Source organism: Cervus canadensis, chromosome 8, assembly GCF_019320065.1.
Source record: "Cervus canadensis isolate Bull #8, Minnesota chromosome 8, ASM1932006v1, whole genome shotgun sequence".
NCBI classification, from domain to species: Eukaryota; Metazoa; Chordata; class Mammalia; order Artiodactyla; family Cervidae; genus Cervus; species Cervus canadensis.
This window is the reverse complement of record NC_057393.1, coordinates 29528608-29552566: the sequence shown is the minus strand read 5'-3', so window position 1 is coordinate 29552566 and position 23959 is coordinate 29528608. Positions and strand designations below refer to the sequence as shown.

Here is a 23959-nt window from a genome sequence, read left to right as displayed (position 1 = left end):
GGCAAAGGCCTTGGGTCACTTCTCCATCCTGGGTTGCTCAGTAAGAAGGCACCTGTGAGATCCTGGGATAACAGCTGGACCTAAAGCCCTGGCCCCTCCTACTATACACACACACGCTACTTCATTTCAATAGTTACAGGTAACATGAACACAAGACACTTCCCAACCATGAAAAAGCATTTGGATTTTATAATAGTTTAAATATTTTTGAAAATGTTGACAAGCATAAGCTCTACTTGGAACTGGATGACAGATATGCTTTTAACATAGATCTTCATCCTAAAATATGACTTTTCCCAAAAAATATTCAATCTTAGGCCTCTTGCTACAGGCAGGTTCCATGGGAATACACAAAAAAGAGGCAGGGAAACAGTCCCCATGGGAGACTGTTGTTTCTTAAAAAATAGGCTGCTATTATATCCTGTGAAGTTCATAAGGTGCTTTTTCCCTTTGCTCAGTCATCATCCACAGTGAAGTCAAAGGGCTCAAAGTCTTTCCGGAAGCGGCGAGCGAGAGTCTCCTCCTCTTCCTTACTGATCTGACACTTCCTCCAGTCAGACTTGTCAGGAATATTAAGGATAGCTTCACTAGCCAGGACCTCCCTGCAAAAAGAGCACAAAGAAGTCAAAATGGACAGTATCAGTCCAAAACCTTCGATTCCTCTCTAGCCAGAGAGCTCTGCTCAGCATCACCCAAAAAAGGTATGCAAATTCCTCTAACTTTGCTCACACCATGTTCTCTTCCCTGAGGGCTATCTCTGCCATTCTATCAAAATCACATCTGTTTTAAACTGACCAGCCCAGGTCTTAGCTCTTCTCTAACCCCTCAAATTCCATTTACTCCTCTGAACAACCTGGAACTACATTACTGGTACCTAGAGAATCAACATGACACAGTAGAAAGGGGGCAGGCCCTGCAATCAGAAAAATCAGAGACTGGATTCCATTCCCAGCTCTGCCGTTTGCTGTCTAAGAACAGATTACTTCATCTCTGTGTCTTAATTTCCTCACCTATGACATGCAAAATAAGGGTTTTCCAATGTATGAAGATAACACAATCAAAGCACCAAACTAGTTGTAATTACATCCTGCCTTAAACTCTAGTTTTGTTATCTCAGGCCATTAATGTGCTGAGGGCATGGTGAAAAGTCAGGCACCTAGTATCATACCCCAGTCTGACTTTCTGCCTCTTTCTAGTGCCCTCAAGTCTATACAGGCACAATACTACATGCTCAATGTCAACAAAATCACGTCTCACACAAGCTATCTTCTAAATGCCACTGCTTTCTATTTTTATTTATTTTGATATATTAGAAATAATCCTGTTTGTACATTTGTTTGGTTCATTTTCCACTTTGAAGCTACAGTAAATAGAAAGGCTAAAAACAAATCACAGAGTCTTCCAAAAGTCAAAGGACCTAAGCTCAAGTTCTTATTCTCTGGGCAGACTATGAGCCTATCTCTTCATCTGTAGAATGAAGATAGACCCACCCTTCTTATACAGCAGGAAAAAAAAAGATGTCTTCTCAAGTATTTTGTTAACTATAAAATGCTATGTTCCCTGGTGGTTCAGATGGTAAAAAATCTGCCTGCTAATGCAGGAGACACAGGAGACGCAGGTTTGATCTACTCTTGCCTGGAAAATCCCACAGACAGAGGAACCTGGCAGACTACAGTCCATGGAGTGGCAAAGAGTCGAACATGACTGAGTGACTAACACTTTCACTATCACCTGTAAGTTACTACTTTGAAAATACTCAGTGTTGAAAATACAACTATCAGGAACATAAAATCATTCAAAGAATCTCTCCTTTGTAAGCTTACATGCGTGTGCCATCAGTATCTAAACCTGTGTCTGCTGCTGAATCAACAACACAAAAGATAATGTCAGATGTCTGAAGCTCCTAATACATTTTTTCTCATTTATTATCTTCTTTGAAAATGTAGACTACTACATTTACTAGACTTATCTACGGGTGGCAGTCTCTTAGAGGCTTTCCAAATTGGCCCAAGAATGGTTCAAGGTTGATTCAAACCTCAGTTCTACTAGGGGGAAAAAAACCACTGCAAAACACAGACACCAGCACCAGATAATCTGTCCTGCACATTCTTCCAATTACCCTCCAAAATCTCTTCTTGCCAGCAAATTCCTGCCTTCAGTCTCTGCCTAATTTATACCACTCCCTGTACAGTTCTGCAGTCATGTTCTCCATGATGTGAGGAACAGAAATGAAGCCTCATCCAAATCTTTAGGACACCGCAGAGCAATGAGTTAAGACCTCAATTTTGGGGTCCAGCAGGCCAGGTCACTGTGACCATGGACAAGCTACCTCACCACTCTAGAGCCACACTGTCCATTACTAAAACCACCATGCAGTGTGCCTGCATGCTCGGTCATGTCCAACTCTTTGCAACCTCATGGACTGTAGTACACCAGACTCTTCCGTCCATGGGATTTCCCAGGCAAGAATACTGGAGTGGGTTGCCTTTTCCGCCTCCAGGGGATCAAACCCCACATCTCCTGCAACTCCTGCGTAGGCAGATTCTTTACCACTGAGCCACCTGGGAAGCCCAATGAAGCCAGCAGCCTAATACATTTAAATTTAATCATAATTAATTAAATGAAATGGAGTTTCTCAGTCACATTAGCCACATTTCAAGTGCTCGGTAATCACTAGTAATGGGGCTGGGGATTACTGTGTAGGACAGTGTAGATTTATAGACTATGTCTGTCATCATGGAAAGTTCTATTGGGCACTCCTCCCGAGTCTCATTCTCCAGACTGGTAAACTGGGATGACAGTACCTACCATACAGAGTTTAGAAGATTAAATGAGGTAATGCATGGAAAGTTCTTGGCACAGTGCCTGGCACAGAGCACATGTTCATGGTAGCATTTTCCTCCCTTGGGCTAGAATGCCCATGCACCAGAGTTTACCCTCTAAATCTCTCTCCCAGGCTCAACTTCAGCCCTTTCATGATGCCTTCCATCAAGCAGAAATGGGCTCTCCCTTCTCTGGATTTCTAAAGTACATTGTTCCTCAAAACTTTTTTATGGTACTTTCCACATTCTACATTACATTACTGTCATATACGTAAGTACCTGACTTGCCCTAAGACTATTTGTTCCTTAGGGCAAGGACTATTTCTGGTTTGGCTTTTTATTTAACTCGTAATGCAGTCCACTACTGTATTCAGAGTAGGTCTAGTGAAAACACATTTAAAATAAGAAAAATATACAAACCTTCCAAACTGCAAAGGAAAATTCTTTTTAATTCTGTGGAAAAGTTTCTCTCCTGTGTCAAGTTCAACATAAAAATATGCTGCTCCTGGCTGTGCAATCTACAGTAAACAGAGTCATATGAGGACATGTAATAGTACTTTAAACATTGAAAATCCCAGCCCATCTCTTAAGAGCTTTAATTTGGCAAAGAATTTAGAAGTACAAGAACTTTAATACAACTAAAGTTTAAAAAGCCACTGGCAGATATTACAAAGATCCTCCCAGTGGCACCTACCTCCCTAAGTTCCTGCCGTAGGAAATTTCCAACTTCTTGCCCTTCCCGGGAAAGCACCAAGGAACTGCTATAATATAATCTTCATCTCTAGTCTAATCAATACCCCATGCTCGAGTACCAAATTGTCACCTGCCTATTTAACATTTGTTGAATGCCTCTGAGTACCTCAGGCTCTATAGGCCAGAAACCCAGTATCTCCTGGAATATCACCTTCCTCTCCTGTTTTACCTGCTTGATGTCTGAGTGCTCTGGGATTTCCAGGAGCTCTATCTGCTGTTCCTGTGCCTGAGTGATGAAGGCGTCTTTAATGTCATCAGTAGCACAGCTGCTGAGTGGCACAGGAATGACCTGGGGAAGGCGGGGGAGCGGGGTGGAAGAGACAGGAGAAATTCTTTGTGCAGGTCTCAGAGAGGTGCCGCCCGTACAGTCTCTGAGATGTAGCAAATCCATCACAGGGGTGGAGGAACACCCCTCAGCAGACATTTTCCTCAGGCCAGACAGGCTATGTCATCCTGTCTGTAAGGACTTAAACTTATGAGACAGCCTTTCACATGTGGGAGGCCATCTCTGATGCAGAAAAGGCTAGAAAGAGATCTCTTTGTCATCAAGCCTTTGCCAGCTCCTATATAATATATGTGGCAGAGTCAGGCCCATTTGAAAACTTAACAAATGTGCCAGAAAGAAAACCACCACAATGACAATCAAATTACCCATAACAGTCTCTGAATTTCTGAGCTGGTAGCCCCAGGCAAGACCTGAGACTCCTTCCTACCTGTGAGCTGTCACTCATGCTAAGCGTCACACAAAATACCCACTCTCTTCCCAAACTCTTATCTGTCAAGGCCCAAATCTTTCTTGGAACCTTCCTGAACTATCCATTTCTTTTCTCAACAAGGCACTTAACTACCTGTGCTATTCAGTTGTGCTGACTATGTACTTCCCTGTGAAGTCCCTGGAGTTATCGCCAGAAACTATAACCTTTTAAATGAATATTATTTAAATATTAATATGAAAGTTCATACTAAATTTTTTGAAGTATTACGTCAACTATTTAAATACTTAATCTTATATTAGAATCAAATACTTAAATATTTATTAAAATTAAGTATTAACATTTGTTGATGGGCACTTGGATTGTTTCTATGTCTTAGCTGTTGTAATAGTGCTGCTATGAAAATTGGGGTGCATGCATTTTTTTGAATTAAGAGTTTTCATCTTTTCTGGATATATACCCAGGAGTAAGACTGCTGGATCAAAGGATCTATCTTTAGTTTTTTGAGAAACCTCTATACTGTTTTCCGTAACAGCTGCACCAATTTACAGTACAACCCAAGCGTCCATCAACAGACGACTGCCTCAAGAAAATGTTGTATATATACACAATGGAATATTATTCAGCCATGAAAAACAATGAACTATTGCCATTTGCAGCAACATAAATAGATGAACCTAGTACAGGGAATTATATTCAATATCTTGTAATAACCTATAAATGGAAAATAGTATTTTATATATATATACATGAACTGAATCACTTTGCTGTACATGTGAAACTAATACAATATTGTAAGTCAACTATACTTCAAAAAAATTAACATTATATAAATATTTATCAATATCCAGGCCCTTCCAAGCTCTTGGACAGAGATCACATACCTGTAGCTGCAGGTGATGGCTCTTATAATTTCTCTCAAATAGAACACATCGTTTGCCTCGACTCCTAAAGAACCTCCTCAATGTAGCCTTGTACTTCTCCACCTCTTCCACCACCTCTGCTGAAAGCTCCACCACTGACTGGTAGTGTCCAATGGGCAGAATGAGGACATGGTCATCAGATAAGCCTCCTTTGGCCAGGGCAAGGTAGCACTGAAGAGGAAGCACACAGAAGTGAGACTTCAATACTGCATGTGTGATTCTTCAGAGAAAAGCCTCTACAAAGTGTGAGCTGCGAGGGTGTGGGGAAAGTGCACCAGACCCTACCAGCAGAACTTCTCCTTTTAAAAAAAATCTGATTTTAGAGGTTATGACAACATTGTTGTCAAGTACCTGCTAAAGAATGAGGTTAGATGCAACAAATTTCTATGCAACTATCAAATGAACTGGGGAAAAATGAGCAGCACACAAGACTGACTTTTGGCTACAAACACACCAGAGCTGAAGGAGACCAGAACAACAAACTTCCTTTTTCCTCCCAGGCTCCAAACTTGAAACAATTTAACAATTTTCCAGTGACTATCACTCTCAGCCACAGGAAGATACCACTTCTGATTTCAAAGGAACCACTTCTGATTTCAAAGGAACCACTTCTGATTTCAAATGAACCACTTCCCCTACAGTGACACCTAATCCCACCCCTAAATACACCTCCTGGGTTCACGAAAAAGGCTAAGATGACATGATTAGCCTCCCATGTCCCTACAGCCTTAAGCTGCTGACTGACCTTTACAAAATGAAAGCAAACATAATCTAACGGGGAAGGAAGAAGAAATTTCAAACTCAGGTACATCCAAAGAAAACTATGGTTCCCAGCAATGGCTGTCGACAGCTAAACAGCAACTAAAAATATTTCTGTCAAAACCCAAACACACAAGACTGTTCTGCCACTCAGACATACTTTGAAGGGAAGAGAGCAGAGAAAGGGCCAGGCAAATGAAGGTACCAGAGCTGTAGAAAAACAATCCAAAGTATACTTTTAGTGTGGTGCGTTCAAAGTTAAGACTGAAGGAAAGAGTCATTTATTTTTCATCTACACTGAGAAAGTCCAACAGAAAGACAAGATAGGTAACAGCAACAAACTAAAGCATTATCATCCTTGATCTCCTTGGCACAGAGGATTGAACACATCTACAGAGTTAATATACCAGATGACTAAAGTTCATCAAAACCTCATAAGCACTAAAACAGTAAAAAAAAAAAAAAGTACAGTAACCAATGTGATTGTGTTTGTTTTAAAAGGTTACTCTAGAAAATTACATTTTCTAGCCTTTATGTCAGAGGGTTACTGCCATAAATGGCAGTTTTTATACTGTGATGTGCCTTGAAGCTACTGAAGGCTTCTAGTCTAAACAGCACCCCTAAGGCAGTACCTTCTAGTTTTTGTGACGTTTCAAACTTGCCCAGTCTCCTTCCTGCTTTTCAAACTCTCAACTTCTAATCTGTGCTGTACTTGAATTCATCTCTAATTTTATCTATCTAAGTAGAACCTGAATGAGTATTTCTCCCATAAATGCATGGATTCTGCAGTACCTATTCTGGACTCTTAGCAGTCTGCATCTGCTTTTACCAATTTAAACCCATGGGTCATTAGCATACTTCTATGTATACCCCTTGAAGAAGGCATGGCTGCTGCTGCTGCTGCTAAGTCACTTCAGTTGTGTCCAACTCCGTGCGACCCCATAGATGGCAGCCCACCAGGCTCCTCTGTCCCTGGGATTCTCCAGGCAAGAATACTGGAGTGGGTTGCCATTTCCTTCTCTGGGAAGGCATGGCAACGACAGAGAAAAGCCAGGGGAAAAAAGTAATGAAAGGGGATCGAAAGGAGTGGTTGCAGACAGGGGACTCCCAAGTCCTCAGCCAGATACCCACAGGTCACCAGACATTCACAAGAGATTTCTACCAACAAAGGACAGTACAGGTAAGGGTAAACTTGATTGGTAGGTAAGCTCTAAGCTAAAATCATCATGTGACCTCCTATTTGGTCCACAATCAAAATCCGATATGCTTTTTGCCCCTCTAACTTCAGGTCAAGATAAGAAGCAAAGAGTTTTCCTTGAAATTCCCCTAGGCTCATAGTAAAAGGCCCTCATTATCAGGATAAGCTGAGGAAAAAAAGGTCATCCCCAGGAAACAAAATCAGAATAAATCAATGAAAAATGGATGAAAGTATCTGCCTGCAAAAGCATCACACACTACGAAATGATCTGTATGTATTATCCTCAGGAGCCTTGGAAAATAGCCGTTTCTAGTCATGGGTGACTAGGGTGCAACTGTAACTCTAAAAATTAAGCTTCTTTTCATTCTAAGTGAATGAAAAAGAAGGATAATGGTCTATATGGATCCCAGAAGAATGAGGGTCAAAAACAAGTATTGTTTAATATCTAAGCAAGTCATGCCCAAGGAAAAGCATTTGGGGAAGTCTGAAATAGGAGGACTTCACAGTGAGACACACGTAGTCCATCAGAACTTTCCACAGCCTGAATAAAATCCTTCTCAAGATCATCCAGTTGTCATAGTCTGATTCAGTGCTTACCCAGCAATCTTATAATTATCATCTTGGGTTCCCAGATACCCAGACCAGAAATGTGGATGTCAGTCTTCCTGTCATCAGAAAGCTATATCCTCTACTACTAGGCAAAACTGAGAATTTATCACTTCAGTCTTTTATAATTAGTGTAAATCAGTTCCCAATATTACATAGTTACTATTGATAAAAATTAATAAACTCAAGTTTTAAAATCTGAAGATACAAAAAAAGAATATCAACATTTTTTGCCAAATATGAGTGTATAAGCAACAGAGGACTCCTTTTCAGGGACAAAGAAAATCTTTGTTTCAAACGGTAATTCAAAAAAGCAACTCATCATCCCCAAATAGTATGGAATAAAAACATATAAAGTTAAAAAAATATATATATAAAGTTCAAGAATTTCATAAAAGCATCACCCTAGGAAAGCCATACCTATTTGTCAGAGAGGAGGGAAAGAAGGAGGAATCTTGTGAAACTGATTCGACTAAACCACAAAAGAATTGCTATAGTTGCTATGGTCAAAAAGATAGAAAATATCAAATGTTGGGGAGGATGTAGAAAAACAAGAACTCTCATACATTGCTGATGGGAAAACAAGATGGTGCAGCTATTTTGAAAAATAGTTTGGCAGTTTCTTAAAAAATTAAACATAAAATTACAAACAACTCCACTTCTTAGGTTAGGGCTATCCAAGAGGAAAAATATATGTTCACACAAAGACATGTATGCAAATATTCACTAGCAGCCATAAAGGGGAAACAACTCAAATGTCCATTTAATGAATAAATAGAAAAAATGTAGTCTATCCATACAATGGAATACTATTTGACAAGGAGGAATAAAAAACTGATACATGCTACAACATGAGTAAGAAGAATATTATGCTAAGTAAAAGAAGCCAGATGCAAAGATGCTGTACAATTCCATTTATAGGAAATATCCAGACAGAAATGAAAACAAAGTAGCTGAGTGGTTTCCAGGAACTGAAGGTGGGCGTGGGGATTAACAGGAAATGGGCCTGAGGAACCTTACTGAAGTGATGAACATGTTTTAAACCTGTATTATGTGATGACTGTACAATCAGGAAGCTTACTAAAAGTCACTGAATCGCACACTTAAAGTAGGTAAATTTTATATGGAAACCATGACTCCATAAAGTCAACAGAAAAGAAACAGGTGTCTTCCTCTCTGCAAGAGGTTCAGGGAAGTAACTCACATGTGTGCCAATGTTGACCACCAAATGCTTTTCCACTTCAGGGCTGGCAAGGCAAAACCAGCAGGGTCCTGGAGGCTGAGCTTCATGTGGAAGAAAGACAAATGTTACCATGGTCCAAGCATTACAGCACATAACCACCGACAGAACTCAGCCTTGTCTGATCTTTATGTCCTGCAAACACTGTATGTACACACTACTGCCACAGTGGGTCTGCTGTGCTCCCACCATGACCCCCGCCCCCATCGCCATTGTCAATGAAGCTAAATGTCTACAGACGTTCTGAATTTGTAACCAGTCCACAGGTAGGTGATCTACAAGTGATAACCACAGCATGTAACTGGCAACTGACTGCAATAAGAGAACATTCAACTGGGTGTCTGGAGCCCCATTTCTAGTTCCAGTCATGCCACCAGCTAGTCACATGACCCCAGGAGTTACAATGTCAACTTCTTCATCTTTGAAACAAGTGGGTGGAAAAGAAGATCTCAGTGTATTAACAGCTGTCTTTGCTAACATTTTGATTATTATTTTATAAACCTGCACTGGTTTTGTAGGCTCTTAACCTTCTGTTTTACAGACATGAAGGAAAGGAACTTTCTCCATAGTTCTTACAGAAATAGCCTCAGACAGCGTCAAAGTCAGGCCATCTTTGCATCCTTTTGTTTTTATTATTAATCTTCTGCCAGAAGAGGCCCTTTGAGCAATGCTGCTTCCCAAACAAGACCCAAAATAACCAGTATTGCCCAAAGAAGAGACCTCTGGAACCAAGGTACTTACGAGGTTTCCGAGGCTGCTTTGGGTGAGGAGAAGACTTGCTGTCTCTGCCTGTAGATGAACGCTTCCTTCCCTGCTTTTCATTTAAATCAAAGAAAAACTGGCAGGCTGATTCTTCCTGGAACAGCCAAGAGAAGAGTAAATGTTATTAAACTAACCTTTAAGCAAGTAGCCAACCATCACACACAAGGGAACATTGCTACCTTCCTCCCAGCCCCTTCTGCCTAATCTAGAGAAGCAAAAGAGTTTCCCAGTCCTGATGCCTCGACTCAGTCACACCTCTCAAAACTTATCTCAGCTACCACCAAATTCATCCCTTTGGAAAAGCGAATCAAAATGTAAGTTATACAGCAATTCTTGCCTAAAACACAATAGCATGACCCCACCCAAATCCCTTTCCCTCTCTCAGTAGGGCTGTAGTAGGCTTACAATTTCACAGATCAAACGACTTTAACTGAGTTTTAATTTAAAAAAATAAAAGGCTGCTCATAAAGAAAGTCTAAGAAAGCAGACCATTCATACTAGTAAGGGAACTTGACATTCCTTGCTTGAGTGAGGGAAAATGAATTTCAGAAAAGTCTGCTATTAAGAAATCTCTTCAGAGTAAATCTTATTGACCTACTACCACTCATTCAGTTCAGTTCAGTTCCAGTTGCTCAGTTGTGTCTGACTCTTTGCGACCCCATGGACTGCAGCACACCAGGCCTCCCTGTCCATCACCAACTCCCAGAGTTTACTCTGCCATCCAACCATCTCATCCTCTGTTGTCCCCTTCTCCTCCTGCCTTCAATCTTTCCCAGCATCAGGGTCTTTTCAAATGAGTCAGTTCTTCGCATCAGGCAGCCAAAGTATTGGAGTTTCAGCTTCAGCATCAGTCCTTCCAATGAAAATTCAGGACTGATTTTCTTTAGGATGGACTAGTTGATCTCCTTGCTGTCCAAGGGACTCTCAAGAGTCTTCTCCAACACCACAGTTCAAAAGCATCAATTCTTCTGCACTCAGCCTTCTCTATAGTCCAACTCTCACATCCATACATGACTACTGGAAAAACCATAGTTTTAACTAGACGGACCTCTGTTGGCAAAGTAATGTCTCTGCTTTTTAATATGCTGTCTAGGTTGGTCATAACTTTTCTTCCAAGAAGCAAGCATCTTTTAATTTCATGTCTGCAGTCACCATCTGCAGTGATTTTGAAGCCCAAAAAAATAAAGTCTGTCACTGTTTCCATTGTTTCCCCATCTACTTGCCACAAAGTGATGGGACCAGACACCATGATCTTAGTTTCCTGAATGTTGAGTTTTAAGCCAACTTTTTCACTCTCCTCTTTCACTTTCATCAGGAGGCTCTTTAGTTCCTTTTCACCTTCTGCCATAAGGGTGGTGGCATCTGCATATCTGAGGTTATTGATATTTCTCCCGGCAATCTTGATTCTGGCTTATGCTTCATTCAGCCCAGTGTTTCTCATGATGTACTCTGCATATAAGTTAAATAAGCAGGGTGACAACGTACAGCCTTGACATACTCCTTTCCTGATTTAGAACCAGTCTATTGTTCCATGTCCAGTTCTAACTGTTGCTTCCTGACCTACCACTCATTATAAAATAACAAATTACATTGCTAACAAGCAGTTGGATCCTTGCCTGAAAAGTTAGGAACAGGGAAGTAACTTTAAACAGGAAAGATGTTATATGTGTAACCCTAATATTTGAACCAACTTTAGACATTGAAAGACTTAAAATATAAAACTGTTAACCCCAAACTACAATTAAATGTACACACACACATTGATCCTACTGGAAATCTACTAAGGCTTTCTAATCACCACAATTTCCCAAAGGAGAAAAAAAGAGATTAAGGTTCTAGGGATTAAAGTTGCCTTATGAACTAAATTATAACCAGGGAAAAGACACCTATAATGGGTAACCATGCCCAGAAAATGTCACCTCTCAATGAGAACCCACCTCAGGGGCAGGGGTTTGCTTTTCTGTGGATGCTTCCTTCCCAGATTTTCTGTAAGGGTTTTCAGTGACATCTGGCGGCTGTTTTACCAGTTCTGCTGCATCCATTAGTTTCATAGGAACAATGCTGAATGCATAAAGATACTTTGGAAAAAGAATAACAATATTATTATTTGTATACTACTTATGCAGATATAACCAACCTCTTGGATTGTAAAATTGCACAAAAATCTTCAGAAACTGAGTAAAACTACAGAGAAGCAACCAGCCTATCTGTGGTTCAGAGAATCCATAACAATGCCATTTCGGTGATCTCCGCAGGGGCTAACCAAGGGCTGATGAAGTAACAAGCAACTAATCAAAGTCCAGCCCTTACACAAAATAGTTAACACTACAAGCCCTAGAGGGATTTGCTCCATAATCCTTGAAGACAAATTGCTTTTGTCTCTCAGTCCTTTATCTTTTTGTACTTTGTCAATAGTCACTGTACTGCCCTTGTTTTTTTCCAATGAAAAACAATTTAGTGTTTTCCTTTGATTCAGATAAATTTTCTTAGGGATTAGTAGCAATGAACTAAATATGTAAATATCTAGAATCTAGGACGGACGGCACAAATATTGAAAACTTTATGTGAGATATGAATAGATGCTTAACCTCACTACTGATCAGGGAAATACAATCAATGAACACTGGCACACAACCTTCTTCTTATCAGGATGGCAAAAATGTCAATAAAACCTTGACCCTACCCATTGAGAATGCAGACAGAAAACAGTCTCATACGTTGCCGGTGGGGGTGTAGACTGGAACAAAATTTTGAGATGACTTTAATAATACTTGCTGATTTCAAAATTGCATACTCTGAGTGAAGTATGCATTACTTAGGGCTAAGGCTAACAGGTCCCTAAAAGTAAAACAACAGACTAAAAATACTGTAAGTGATACTCAGTCTTAAAAGGGCAATTTAAAAAAAGGAAGGAAGGAAGAAGGGAGGAAAGGCAGATAAGTTATTAATAAAAAAAGAAATTACAAATCAAAACTTGCTAAGAATGCCCTGGGCCCCAAAGTTTGAGCTATTATGGAAAAAACAAAATAGGTATTTGCTTATCTTTTGCATGTACACTTTTCATGGCCTATTAAAGTGAGAAAAATCTTCAGATAATTTATCTGTTTTCCCACTTGACTAACTGTTCTAATCTTTAGCTGTCTCAATCCACAATATCCTGGCTTTTGGCCTTAAAGAATCAGAAATGCTCTCAAGGAAGTGAGAAAACCAATATATATACTTTTCTGGTATATTTTCTTTCATTCACTTGCACAGTTTTCCAGTATAAAGCCAGATTCCAGGTGTCACTAAGACTGCCCAAAGCCAAGGAGAGCTTAGGTAAATCCTTGGGAAGATTTTATTATTTTGACTAAATGAAGTTGCTAAAAGAAGCAAAGCAGTAGTACCATCGGATGTCAAACTCTTGAAAAATACCCATGGAGACAACCACATGGATGTGGGAAGAAAGGAACATAACTCATTTGAAAATCTGCCTTTGTTCCACTGGGCCTATTTTCCCAAACCCTTCCCTAAAATCTCCTACAAAGGACCCAAGGAAACTGACCTTTCATTACCATATTATTACAAAGAGTAAAGTCGCTGAAGTACTGGGACATTACAGTTGGGAAGAAGAGAAGATCTGAATCCTAAACTGGGCAAGAGGAACATTTATCAGGCAAACAATGAATACTAACCAACCACCAAACACTCAACATTTACCTTTTTCTTTTCTGGATTTCCAACATTTGCCAGAGCTATAAACCTGGTGGCATGCTGTGCATTTTCCTGTAGAACAATGTGATTTCTGTAATATATTTGAAAGATAATAGGTTATCAACAAACTTTACCTTTTTTTGGCCGTGGCTCGAGGCTTGCGCATTCTTACTTCCCTGACTAGGGAGCGAACCCAGCAATGGAAGCACTGAGGCCTAACCACTACACTGCCAATGAATCCCAACAACAAACTTTCCTTTTGATCTGCAATTACAAAATATGTAGATTCCATGGGTCCATGAAAAGAGCATAGGCTTAAGTCCATGACTACATCATCAACAGTATTATCTCAGATGTTACCCATCCATTCAGTAGAATAATCATGCCTACTTCCCAGGGCTGCTGTTAGGAGAAAATGAGATCACAAATCTGAAAAGCACAAAAAAAGTCTTGATTTTAAAAGAGTTGGGCAACTGGCAAAATGTTGATAATTGTTGATGTAGGTTATGGGTTCAGGAGGGTTCATTATACTATTCTCTCTTCTTTTGTGTAGTAATATATTAGAATACCCTAAGGGCTAATGATGTGAGAGCATCTTTTCACGCGCCTATTGGCCACTGGTCTATGTTCTTCAGAGAAATATATATTTGCATCCTTAAAGGTTGAATTGCCTTTGAGTGGCTTGTTCCAATAACCTTTCTGTTTTTACTGTATGGTTTCAGAGAAGAAGAGGTTTTTCTAGAAGGCATATATGGAGATATAAAACAAAAATCTGTAATATCTATGTTTATACCTTAGGCTGTGGGATTTATAGGCAAAGAGCAGGTTATATTCTTCTTTTGCTCACCTATATTTTTTGAACTTTTAACAACACATATAATGCTTTTGAATAAAAAAAATAAATATAAATTACTTAGGGATTATCCATGCCCTTTACAGTGATGGTCATTCACAATAAACTTTACTTAACTCTATAACTTGTAAAACACTGGTTTTATTTTTTCTGCAATATATCCTTTAAAAACTCCACTTCCAAACTATACTGAAAAAAAGAAGAAAAAAAAATTGATACAAGTTTTTGATTCCTAAATTGAAATGCTTCTTAGGTAATTACCCTGAGTTTAAGACTATACAAGGAGCACTGTTTAACCTGATCAAAATAGGACATACTATACATCAAGCTATGATGATTAAACAGCACTGTAATGTCAGACCCTTACACCTACAAGGGGCTCTGTATTGGCCAATCCTTTGTATTTCAAATTAGGAAACTAAACTCAGAGAAGTGGAATGGTTTGAGGGTCACTTATTTCATGCCTGAGAAACTAAAAGAAACCAAGATGTAATATAGCTGAAATGAAAGGGAGAAGTTTACACAGAAAATCCAAGCAAATTCTTCAAAAAACCAAAAAGAATGGAATGCTACTCACCGATATGGAAGCCTCTCATAATAGGTCTTTTCCAAAGCAGCAAAATGATATCTTGGTTTCAAGCCTGTGGCAAGACTGGAGATCAAAGCAGAGCCACATTTTTTGGTATCCACTTCTCCCTAGTAAACAGAAATTTAGTCATCATTAACAGATCTAGGAGTTATCATGAAATGCAGAGATATAACAAGACACTTTGAAACGTCTTTGGAATTTTTATGTGGCTACAATGTGGCAGTAGAATTTGCATCATGAATTCCACTCTATGGCAATCAGAGAAATTAAACACATAAGGGGAAATGGGCCAATTACAAATGCAGAAATAGGAACAACAATTAGAAGCCAGAAGTTAAGGAGGAAGGTTACTCCTCCATATAAACACCCAAAACAAGATTTATGAAAATCTCATTTGGGAAGGTAAGTATTCTCTCTCTGGAGCCCACAGACTGTGTGTCTACAATTTGCTTTGCTGTGCTCCTGTAGTTCTGATAATGCAGGCAGTAACAGTCACTACAGAAGATTAAAATCAAAAGCCCCGAGGATCAGGGCCCCTAGGATCCACAGAATATTTGCCATAGAACATTCAGGGACTTCATCACATAAGCACACAGCCCTCTATTTTGCTTCAGTCAAGGAAGGCATGGCTTGCAGAAGGGCATAACCATGTCCCTGGTTCAGTCTGTCAAAAGTTAGGCTTATTCCCAGAGCTTCCATCAACAACAAATTATGTGACCTCTCACCCATAACCAGTTCATACTTTCTCTTAGAACTTCATTCTAAGAGAAAGTATGAACTGGAAAAAGAGAAATTATCAGAGTTAATTTTCACTAAATAAAGCAACACTTTCCTTTTGTCTTATGCCTGCCTCCTTCAGGTGTCTGCTGAAGGGAAGGGAATTGGCCTTGAGGCTAGTATCTTAGGGACTGGTGTTTTTTCCCCTATAAATATCTTGTGTGATTATTCATTTTCACTAAAGTTAAGTTTAATCAAAAATTATAAACTTTTTTTTAGCACCCCTTTTCATTCTTCCTTATAAAGTATCACTTGTCTTCCTCCCATCATCACTTTAGTAGTCTTTCTCTGAATCTACTGCCCCTTATGTTCTAGTGGCAGAATAACCATGGGTTTTTGGAAGGGGAAGAGCATGTCCCTTCTACCTTCAATATCCTGACAATGCCTGGTGTTTTGTTGGCCTTTTTGGTCACAGACATATTGTACTAAAGCTGACAGACAGTAGTCTACAAGGCCCTTTTCTGGATCATCACTGATAACTCTGCATCTAGGAACTGATATTTTTCCCCTAAATATACTCTTTACATTTTCCTTCACTGAAGCTCAGTGGATGCTTTCTGCCCTCACAGACAATCTTTCAAGGTCTTCCTTAGGCTTATTTTCCACCAGTGTAGCTGTCACTCACCAACCTGGTGTACATCCTCTTCTTATAAAAAGCATTTAGATCAAATCCAACGACACAGTCCAATACATTCCAACATTAAAGCATTCCCATTAAAGAAGTACTAAGTTTTGAACATACTGTGTCCCAACTTTAGATCGCTATCTTCACTCCCATAATGATTCCATCTTTTAAAATATTTTAATAGCCAAAAAGATATAATCTGGAATGGAAAGGGAAAAATAAAACTGCAGAGCTGCCACTAGCTATGAATATTTCACTGAATATTAGTGACTCCTCAAAACATCTTAAGAAGGCTAAGAAAGGATACTTGAGGCAGAGACTACAATTCTTAAAAAACTTTCATTTATAACTAAGACTTCAGCAATTTCATTCGTGAGCTGTGTTTTCACAAGATCAACTTGCTTTCATCAGCCAATAGGCTTTAAGTATCCCGAAAAAATTCACACAAGATTTCTACTGAAAGGAACTAAGAACTGAAACACTCAAAGAGGAAAAAAAAAAAAAAAAGCTCAAATTAAGCCACTGCAATTTGTTTTTAGAAATTCCAACTGAACAAACACTACTCACAGAAGAATTCCCAAAGTTCCCCACATACTTGGGCCACGGGGATGTGAGCAAGATATCAACACCCTTAAACTGGGGTGTTGAACACAGCATTGTCCTCAGGGAAGACACATCCTTGGGACTGAAACTGTAACCTGGGACAGGCTCATTTAAGGACTCTGTCCCACTGAGGTACACAATCTGTAGTCCTGAACTTCCAGTGAAGACACCTTTACGACCTGGGTTCAGAGAAAAATGGAGAAGTTTTAGTCACACTGCAGAAGGAAATGTCATGCTGGTGATGAATCTCTTTCATGCCCCAACTCTCTTAAAGCCCACTTCTGGCTCCCAGATCTCAACGCTGGATGGCTACAACAGTATTCCTGTTCAGTACATAAGAGCTGTCCTTATGTGGAAGCTGCTGGAGCCCACAGGCTGACTGCTCTAAGTGCCTCACAACTGAAAAAACTTTGGAAGCACTGATTAAGAAAAAGGCTTTCTGCCTTCTAGAGACTCCATAGGGACTAAAAGAAATCTAGACACCTGGAGTGGCACTGAGAAGAAAAAAAAAAAATTGCAGGTTTGAGTAAACTATAGTCTAGAATAGATGTCCACTTTATGAAGGCAGACACTTCCAAATGAAGGAAAACATTAGGAAAGAGCAATTATTTAGGAAAAGTTAAGAGACTCTGCCATCTTCTCAATTTATTCCTGGCTTGTGCCCTTGATTCTCTTCCTTTGTGTTGCCTCCAAAACCTTGTTCCATCAGCTTTCACCTCCCTTTCATCTACTGTCTCTCACATGGCTCTTTCCATATACTGACTAACAAGAATAACAAGGTAATAAAGAACACACATACTAATAAAAAAAAAAAACTATAAAGGAGCATTTATAGCAAAGGAAATGTGGAAGCTTTCTAAAGAAAACAGAGACCAAGAGAGAGGAAATGTGAAGAGTAGTCGAGCCATTTTAGAAAACACAGGTGTTTTTTTTTAGTTCTCCCACTTTACTGCTACCAACCCATCTCCCTCCACCCTCGTGCACACATGCTCAGTCATGTAACCCCATGGACTGCAGCCCGCCAGGCTCCTCTGTCCATGGACTTTTCCAGGCAAGAATACTGGAGTGGGTTACTATTTCCTTCTCCAGGAAAAAACTGAGTTGAATGATGCAAGAAGCAGTAATGGTAGAAGGAGCGGAGCACGGGAAGAAGAAAAGCAAAATCTGAGCTTTTTTTTTTTTAAAAAACAAAACAAAAAAACAGCCAGACACTGAAAGGACCCACTATAAGAGTTTCAGGGGGTTGCAGAGGAACAACTTTAACCTGGAATTGAAAAGTGGACCTTGAATTGGAAAAAGGACAGAAAAGTAGTGAAAAACCCAAGAACCAGCATTAAAAACTTGAGTTTTTTAAAACCTCAGTGAAACCTAGAGCTATAGAAAATTAGGAGTCTAATTAACAAATAAGCTGTATATATCTAGCAATGTTACACGGTGAGACCACATACATGGAATTAAAAAAACAAAACAAAACACAATTTATACCTTAGGTACTCCAAACATTGTGGTCAAACAGTTTACTCCTCTAGTTGGCTGAAACAGTATATATTGGGTTGTGGGAGTATAAGGAGATTGGGGAGAGGTGTGAGACACCAGAGACAACAGAGGAAAAACGACATAGTCTGAAGCATATGGACACTGACTTTAGAAAAGAACCCCCTGATCCCCATTCTCTCCGGCAGTAATGGCAGATGAATCCAGCCACAAATTTCCTGGGAGACTAATTCCTGAGACACATTATGTTCATTACAAACACATAAAAAATATCCGCTTAAAAAAACATATCCACTTACCCAGATAAGTAATGTTCTCAGCTAACTCACACCCATCAACATCTTGGAAATATTTTACTGTTTCTTGGTTATTGGCACCCAGCACATATGTCTGAATAGGAGCTAGTGAGAGAAACAGACATGACACTCGCTAGTTAGCAGATCTGCTTGGGGACCTGAGAACTGCTTCCCCACAGGAAAAACATTCGTAGTGAAGGTAAAGCCTGCAATCCTCCACGTGGAACACGCTCACCACAGAGGACATCCTACAGCCAACCTTGTGGCTTGATTATTAAATGGCATCACTAGGCTTATCACATCTTAGAACGAATGGTCGATGTACAGTTAGGAAGGCAGACCCAAAAGAGCTTCATAAAAAAAACACTGAAACTGAAAAAAAGGAAAGAACACATACAGTTGCATTATTCAATTCTTTCCCACTGAGAAGAGAATTCTTTTCCCTGGAACTAAATCCAGCCAAATTAAAAATTTGAACATCTGGACGCATAGAAATTCTTCCCAGATCAACGCAAAACTCAAAGGCAAACTTTTAAATCACTAACATGTAAAAAACAACTTGGCAAGAACCAGGGAGCCTTAAAACTTTGTTAAAAACCATGTTAAAAATAAGTTCTGGGGACTTCCCTGGTGGTCCAGTGGCCAAGACTCCACACTCCCAATGCGGAGGGCCTGGGTTGATTGCCTGGTTGGGGAACTAGATCCCACAAGCTGCAACTAAAACCTGGCACAGCCAAATAAATGAAATATTAAAAAGAAAAATAAGTTCTATACCTTTCTTGATGCCAGTTTTATATTCCTCCCATTCAGCATCTGGAGTGGAGCCAAAGAAATTTCCTACACACAACAGCAGCTAAAATGAGTTTTTTAAACAGATATGAGATTTTTAAAAAACTATCAAATAGTACATAATTAATTGACAGTAACATTATTTGGCTAATTACCCTATTTAATTATCTCTAACCATTTTTTTCCTTAATTTATAGAATTTCTAAACAATTCTTTAACAATTGTAGTAGTTACTCTGATTCTACCAATTACTAAATTTTGGCTCTCTAGCTGTCAAATACAAGCTTGGGAAGGGGATGAGAGGGTCAGGGAAAAAATGGAGAAATCAACCTTGAAGAATATCTCTATGAAATACAAAACTCAGGTATCCCTCGGGTATTAGGTACCCTGAGAGATATAGGAAATAAAGGACACATTTAAAAAAAAAAAAACTAAAAAAAAAAAGGACACATTTCCTGCTTGTTGTCTTACTCAACCGTTAGCCCAATGAACAAATAATTCCCATACCTACAATACTCTTCTGTACTCTAAGAATTTAGAGTCCAGTAGTCAACAATACATAACAATCAGGGCTCTTTAGTTTGTGAAGCATTTGCACATATTTTGTCTGACTTCATCCACACCATACACCCATGAAATAGATCTGTGCTTCCCAAACCCAGTAATCAGAATCACTAAGGGAGATTTTTCCAGTGGTCATGTATGGATGTGAGAGTTGGGACTATAAAGAAAGCTGAGTGCCAAAGAACTGATGCTTTTGAACTGTGGTGTTGGAGAAGATTCTTGAGAGTCCCTTGGACTCCAAGGAGATCTAACCAGTCCATCCTAAAGGAGATCAGTCCTGGGTGTTCATTGGAAGGACTGATAACCAGTCCATCCTAAAGGAGATCAGTCCTGGGTGTTCACTGGAAGGACTGATGTTGAAGCTGAAACTCCCAATACTTTGGCCACCTGATGCGAAGAGCTGACTCATTTGAAAAGACCCTGATGCTGGGAAAGATTGAAGGCAGAAGGAGAAGGGGATGACAGAGGATGAAGTGGTTGGATAGCATCACCGACTTGATGGCCATTGAGTTTGGGTAGGCTCCGGGGGTTGGTGATGGACAGGGAGGCCTGGAGTGCTGCAGTTCATCAGGTCGCAAAGAGTCAAACACTACTGAGGGACTGAACTAAACTGAACTGAAGGAAGGTTTTGCAAGTCTGTTTTCAGTTTTGTGTAAAGTAATAAAGTAACAAAACTCAAATTCAAGAGTATAAAAAAAGTCTACAGTAAACACATCCCCTTTCCCATACCACTCTTCGGTTACTAAATTTCCATGCTCACAAAAGAAACTCAGTCTAACAAGAGAGTAGGTGTTCCAGAAATGTATAAAGAAGCCCAAACTTTAATATGTTTGATTACAACAATCAAATTTTTAAATGCAGTAGAAAGAAACATCTTACGTCAAAGTTTCCACTTTTCTTCTGAATTGCTCGAACTCTATTGAATAAAGCATCAAACTTTCCTTCGACATCTCCACATGCCAAGCTGCAAATAATATATAAATGTTAAAGCAGTTCAGGACACACAAATGGGCCTGCCATGTTTGGTATATATACTAGTCTTCCTGGATCAGTGAGATTTGGATTCCAGTCTCTCTGAGGTTACCTGAGGGGTTCAAGGCATGTGAACTATTAGTGACTGCTGGGTGGCTCCAACTGAAGGTCTCACCAGTTATCTTCACCATATCTAAAATTTAGCTTATCATTTCCTCCAAAATTGAACCAGTTTCTTCTCACTTGCCAAGTTTTGTGCATAAGTCTACTGCCAACTTGATTACCAAGAGGCAAAAATCCCCCATCCAGTCTCTTCAATTCCTTTTACAAGTATCTTTTGTGATCCTCTTGTACTTTTCATTTCCACTGCCACTATCTTAGCACAGGATTTCAGTCATCCATTCAACAAACACACGCTGAGCACCTACAATATGCTTTGCTAAGTGCAGTATGCCAAGTACTATGCTGAGGACATGTTAAGGAATATAAAGAAGAGGAATTTTCTTTCTATTTTCTGCCTTAGGACAATTACGAGGCAGAGCAACTGAGAGTCCTGTAGTTACTGAAGAGGCAGAATCAGAGAGAAATATAATGAATCTGGTAATGGCTACAACATAGGGAATATACTTATATTTCCTCTAATACCTTCCCTTCTTCCTGTCCATCCTACATAAAGCCAACAGCTTAATGTTCTTTCCTCAAAAACATTAAGACAACTCCACAGCCAGAGAGATGACAGCTTTTCACAAGTCCCTGATCTCTTTCCCTAATGCTTTCTCCAAGTTCCAAAACAGAAACCTTCTCTACAGTCAATCTGATCACTCTCTCTGTCTCTGCCATTCTGTTGGGGTGGTGACGTCTCCTAACAGTCCCACTCTACCCATCTTGAATCTAAAAGACTTCCCATCTTTCAAGGCTGAGCTCATCTCTAAAGCCTTCCTGATCAGCTCAGAAAGTCCTCTTCTCAAAACTTTAGAAACCCAAACATCAGGGCAAACCCTGTAATAAATTATTTGGCATGTTCATTTATCTTCAGAGCCCTCCAGTCCCTATCAGTCACCAATTCCTAGTGTTCCCACAGGACCCTGCACTTCCTTTTACAGCAGTTGTCACATGGGATTGCCATTGTTTGGGGGACAGCCACCGTCCAGTCTGTACATCATAAGACACCTCAAAACTCATCATCTCCTCATCTGGGCCCTTTGCCACAGTTTCCAATCCTATTGAAGAAAAACAGAAATCTAGGATCCGGACAATGCTGACTTCTTCACACTCATAACCAAACATCTCCAAGCCGTGTTGATGTCCTCTCTTTAACAGACCTTGAATTCCTGCATTTTCTTCATTTACCTAGTCCTAGCTGTCTTCTACTTTGGCTCTAACTTTTTCTTCACACTGCAGCCAGAATCGCTTTTCAAAATGAAAATTTGATCATGTCAAGGTGTTTGTAAACATTCCAGTGACTTTTTTTGGAATAAAGACCAAAAAAAAGACTATTAATCAAAGCTCAATCCTCACTTCCTTGATTCCTCACATTAACCGAAATTATCCTATATAAATCCTCCCAGAACCGTGAACCTTTTCCTTCTGCCATTTACCAGGACCATAATTTAACATTTATCTGGTTTCTCTGATTAGTATTTGTTCCCCTAAACTATAAAATTCATTAGGGCAGGAATTCCATCTGTGCAACGCCTAGCACCAGTGCCTGGCGCACTGCATCTGTTCAATCAATGCTGTTGAATGAATGGATGAATGGAAGGCTTCTCCTCACCACCCCTCTGAAAAAACACGCCAGGGCAAAGGCCCTATCTTTCTCCTTAGTCGAACCCTGCCCAGGGCCCATCAATGGGCCCATGCCTACAATTTTTGGCTAATAAATATACTGCAAAGAGAAACGAAGGGGAAATGATGTCAGAGGCCAGGAAGGCCTAACATGTAGGCCTGACTCTGGCAGCTTCCTCTTCTCTCTGCGACTGCAGACACTAGTCTCCCTCTTCAGAAGCGAAAACAATCGGGAGAAGAGGCCTGCCTGCCGTGGCCGGGCGAAGACGCGTAAGGCGCTCACCAGCAGCCGCCGGGCTTCCATCCCGGGCTTTTCCTCCTTTCTTCACGTCTTTAGAAAAACCCTCTCCAGCAGACACAAACACACAGACACACACAGAGACACACAGGCTTCGGACTCAAGGTCACTTACAGACGCAGCGGTTTCTGAGCCATCTGCGTTAACACCCTGAGTTGGGCCGACCACGCAAAACTGGAACTGCGAACCCACACGCCTCCGGAAAACTCGGCCGCACTGCGATAAGACGACAGCGCGCCCAACCAATGAAAGCTCAGTTACCTACGGAGAGTGCCGAGGGACAAAGGTCTGTCTCAGATGGTTTCGCCTCACCGAGGAATCGAAAAAGGAGCGTAGAAGAGGTAACGAAGAAAAATATTCCCACTGTAATTTTTTAATTTGGCGGCAGTTGAAATTAGTGAGCTGCTAGAAAGCTGTCTGCACAATGTTGGCCCCAACCTAACCATGTCACTCTTGTGGGGAAGACGGATTCCATGCACACATGCTTTTTGTAACTTTTAAACCTATCAAAAAGTTGAAAGAACAATGGCCATCCCCCAGATTCATGTGTCAACAAGTTGCCAAATTTACTCCTCCCTCCCTCTTCTTTCCTTCAAGGTGCATAGTATTAATACTTTTATTCCCAGAGTCATTTGAAAGTAAATTGAAGACAGCAGAATACCTCAGCATGTATCTCTTAAGAAGGACAGTTCGGTTCAGTCGCTCAGTCTTGTCCGACTCTGCGACACCATGGACTGCAGTATGCCAGGCCTCCCTGTCCATCACCAACTCCCAAAGTTTACTCAAATTCATGTCCATTGAATCGGTGGTGCCATCCAGCCATCTCATCCTCTGTCGTCCCCTTC

General features: G+C 40.2%; 1 protein-coding gene and 1 non-coding gene across 3 annotated transcripts; both read right to left on the bottom strand.

Moving 5' to 3' along the window:
• Window positions 1-165: 165 nt before the first annotated feature.
• On the bottom strand, window positions 166-23369 carry CWF19L1 (CWF19 like cell cycle control factor 1). 2 transcript variants are annotated; one of them, XM_043475740.1, is made up of 14 exons: window positions 23229-23369; window positions 20939-21023; window positions 19481-19559; window positions 18710-18811; window positions 16881-17095; window positions 14900-15018; window positions 13476-13560; window positions 11714-11854; window positions 9756-9870; window positions 8979-9058; window positions 5173-5382; window positions 3745-3864; window positions 3243-3340; window positions 166-602 (listed from the first exon to the last, which is right to left on the bottom strand). In XM_043475740.1, exons 1-14 carry the CDS (start codon window positions 23249-23251, stop codon window positions 455-457), a joined length of 1620 nt encoding a protein of 539 aa, XP_043331675.1. In that variant the 5' UTR covers window positions 23252-23369; the 3' UTR covers window positions 166-454. The 2 variants fall into 2 exon arrangements, with proteins under 2 accessions (XP_043331675.1, XP_043331676.1); XM_043475741.1 differs by having other exon boundaries at window positions 19481-19543; window positions 23229-23292.
• LOC122446935 lies at window positions 4066-4213 on the bottom strand. Its single transcript, XR_006271077.1, has one exon. It is a non-coding gene; the product is annotated as a small nucleolar RNA SNORA12 (small nucleolar RNA).
• Window positions 23370-23959: the final 590 nt, after the last annotated feature.

Bases quoted from the DNA above. Each gene is read 5' to 3' on its own strand.
- CWF19L1 (XM_043475740.1), bottom strand. From the start codon at position 23,251: ATGGCTCAGAAACCGCTGCGTCT. The intron at 3,341-3,744 runs GTAAAACAGGAG...TGTTTACTGTAG, and splicing joins AGCACTCAGACATCAAGCAG to ATTGCACAGCCAGGAGCAGC. The intron at 603-3,242 runs GTTTGTATATTT...CTCTTTTTGCAG, and splicing joins TTTCCTTTGCAGTTTGGAAG to GGAGGTCCTGGCTAGTGAAG.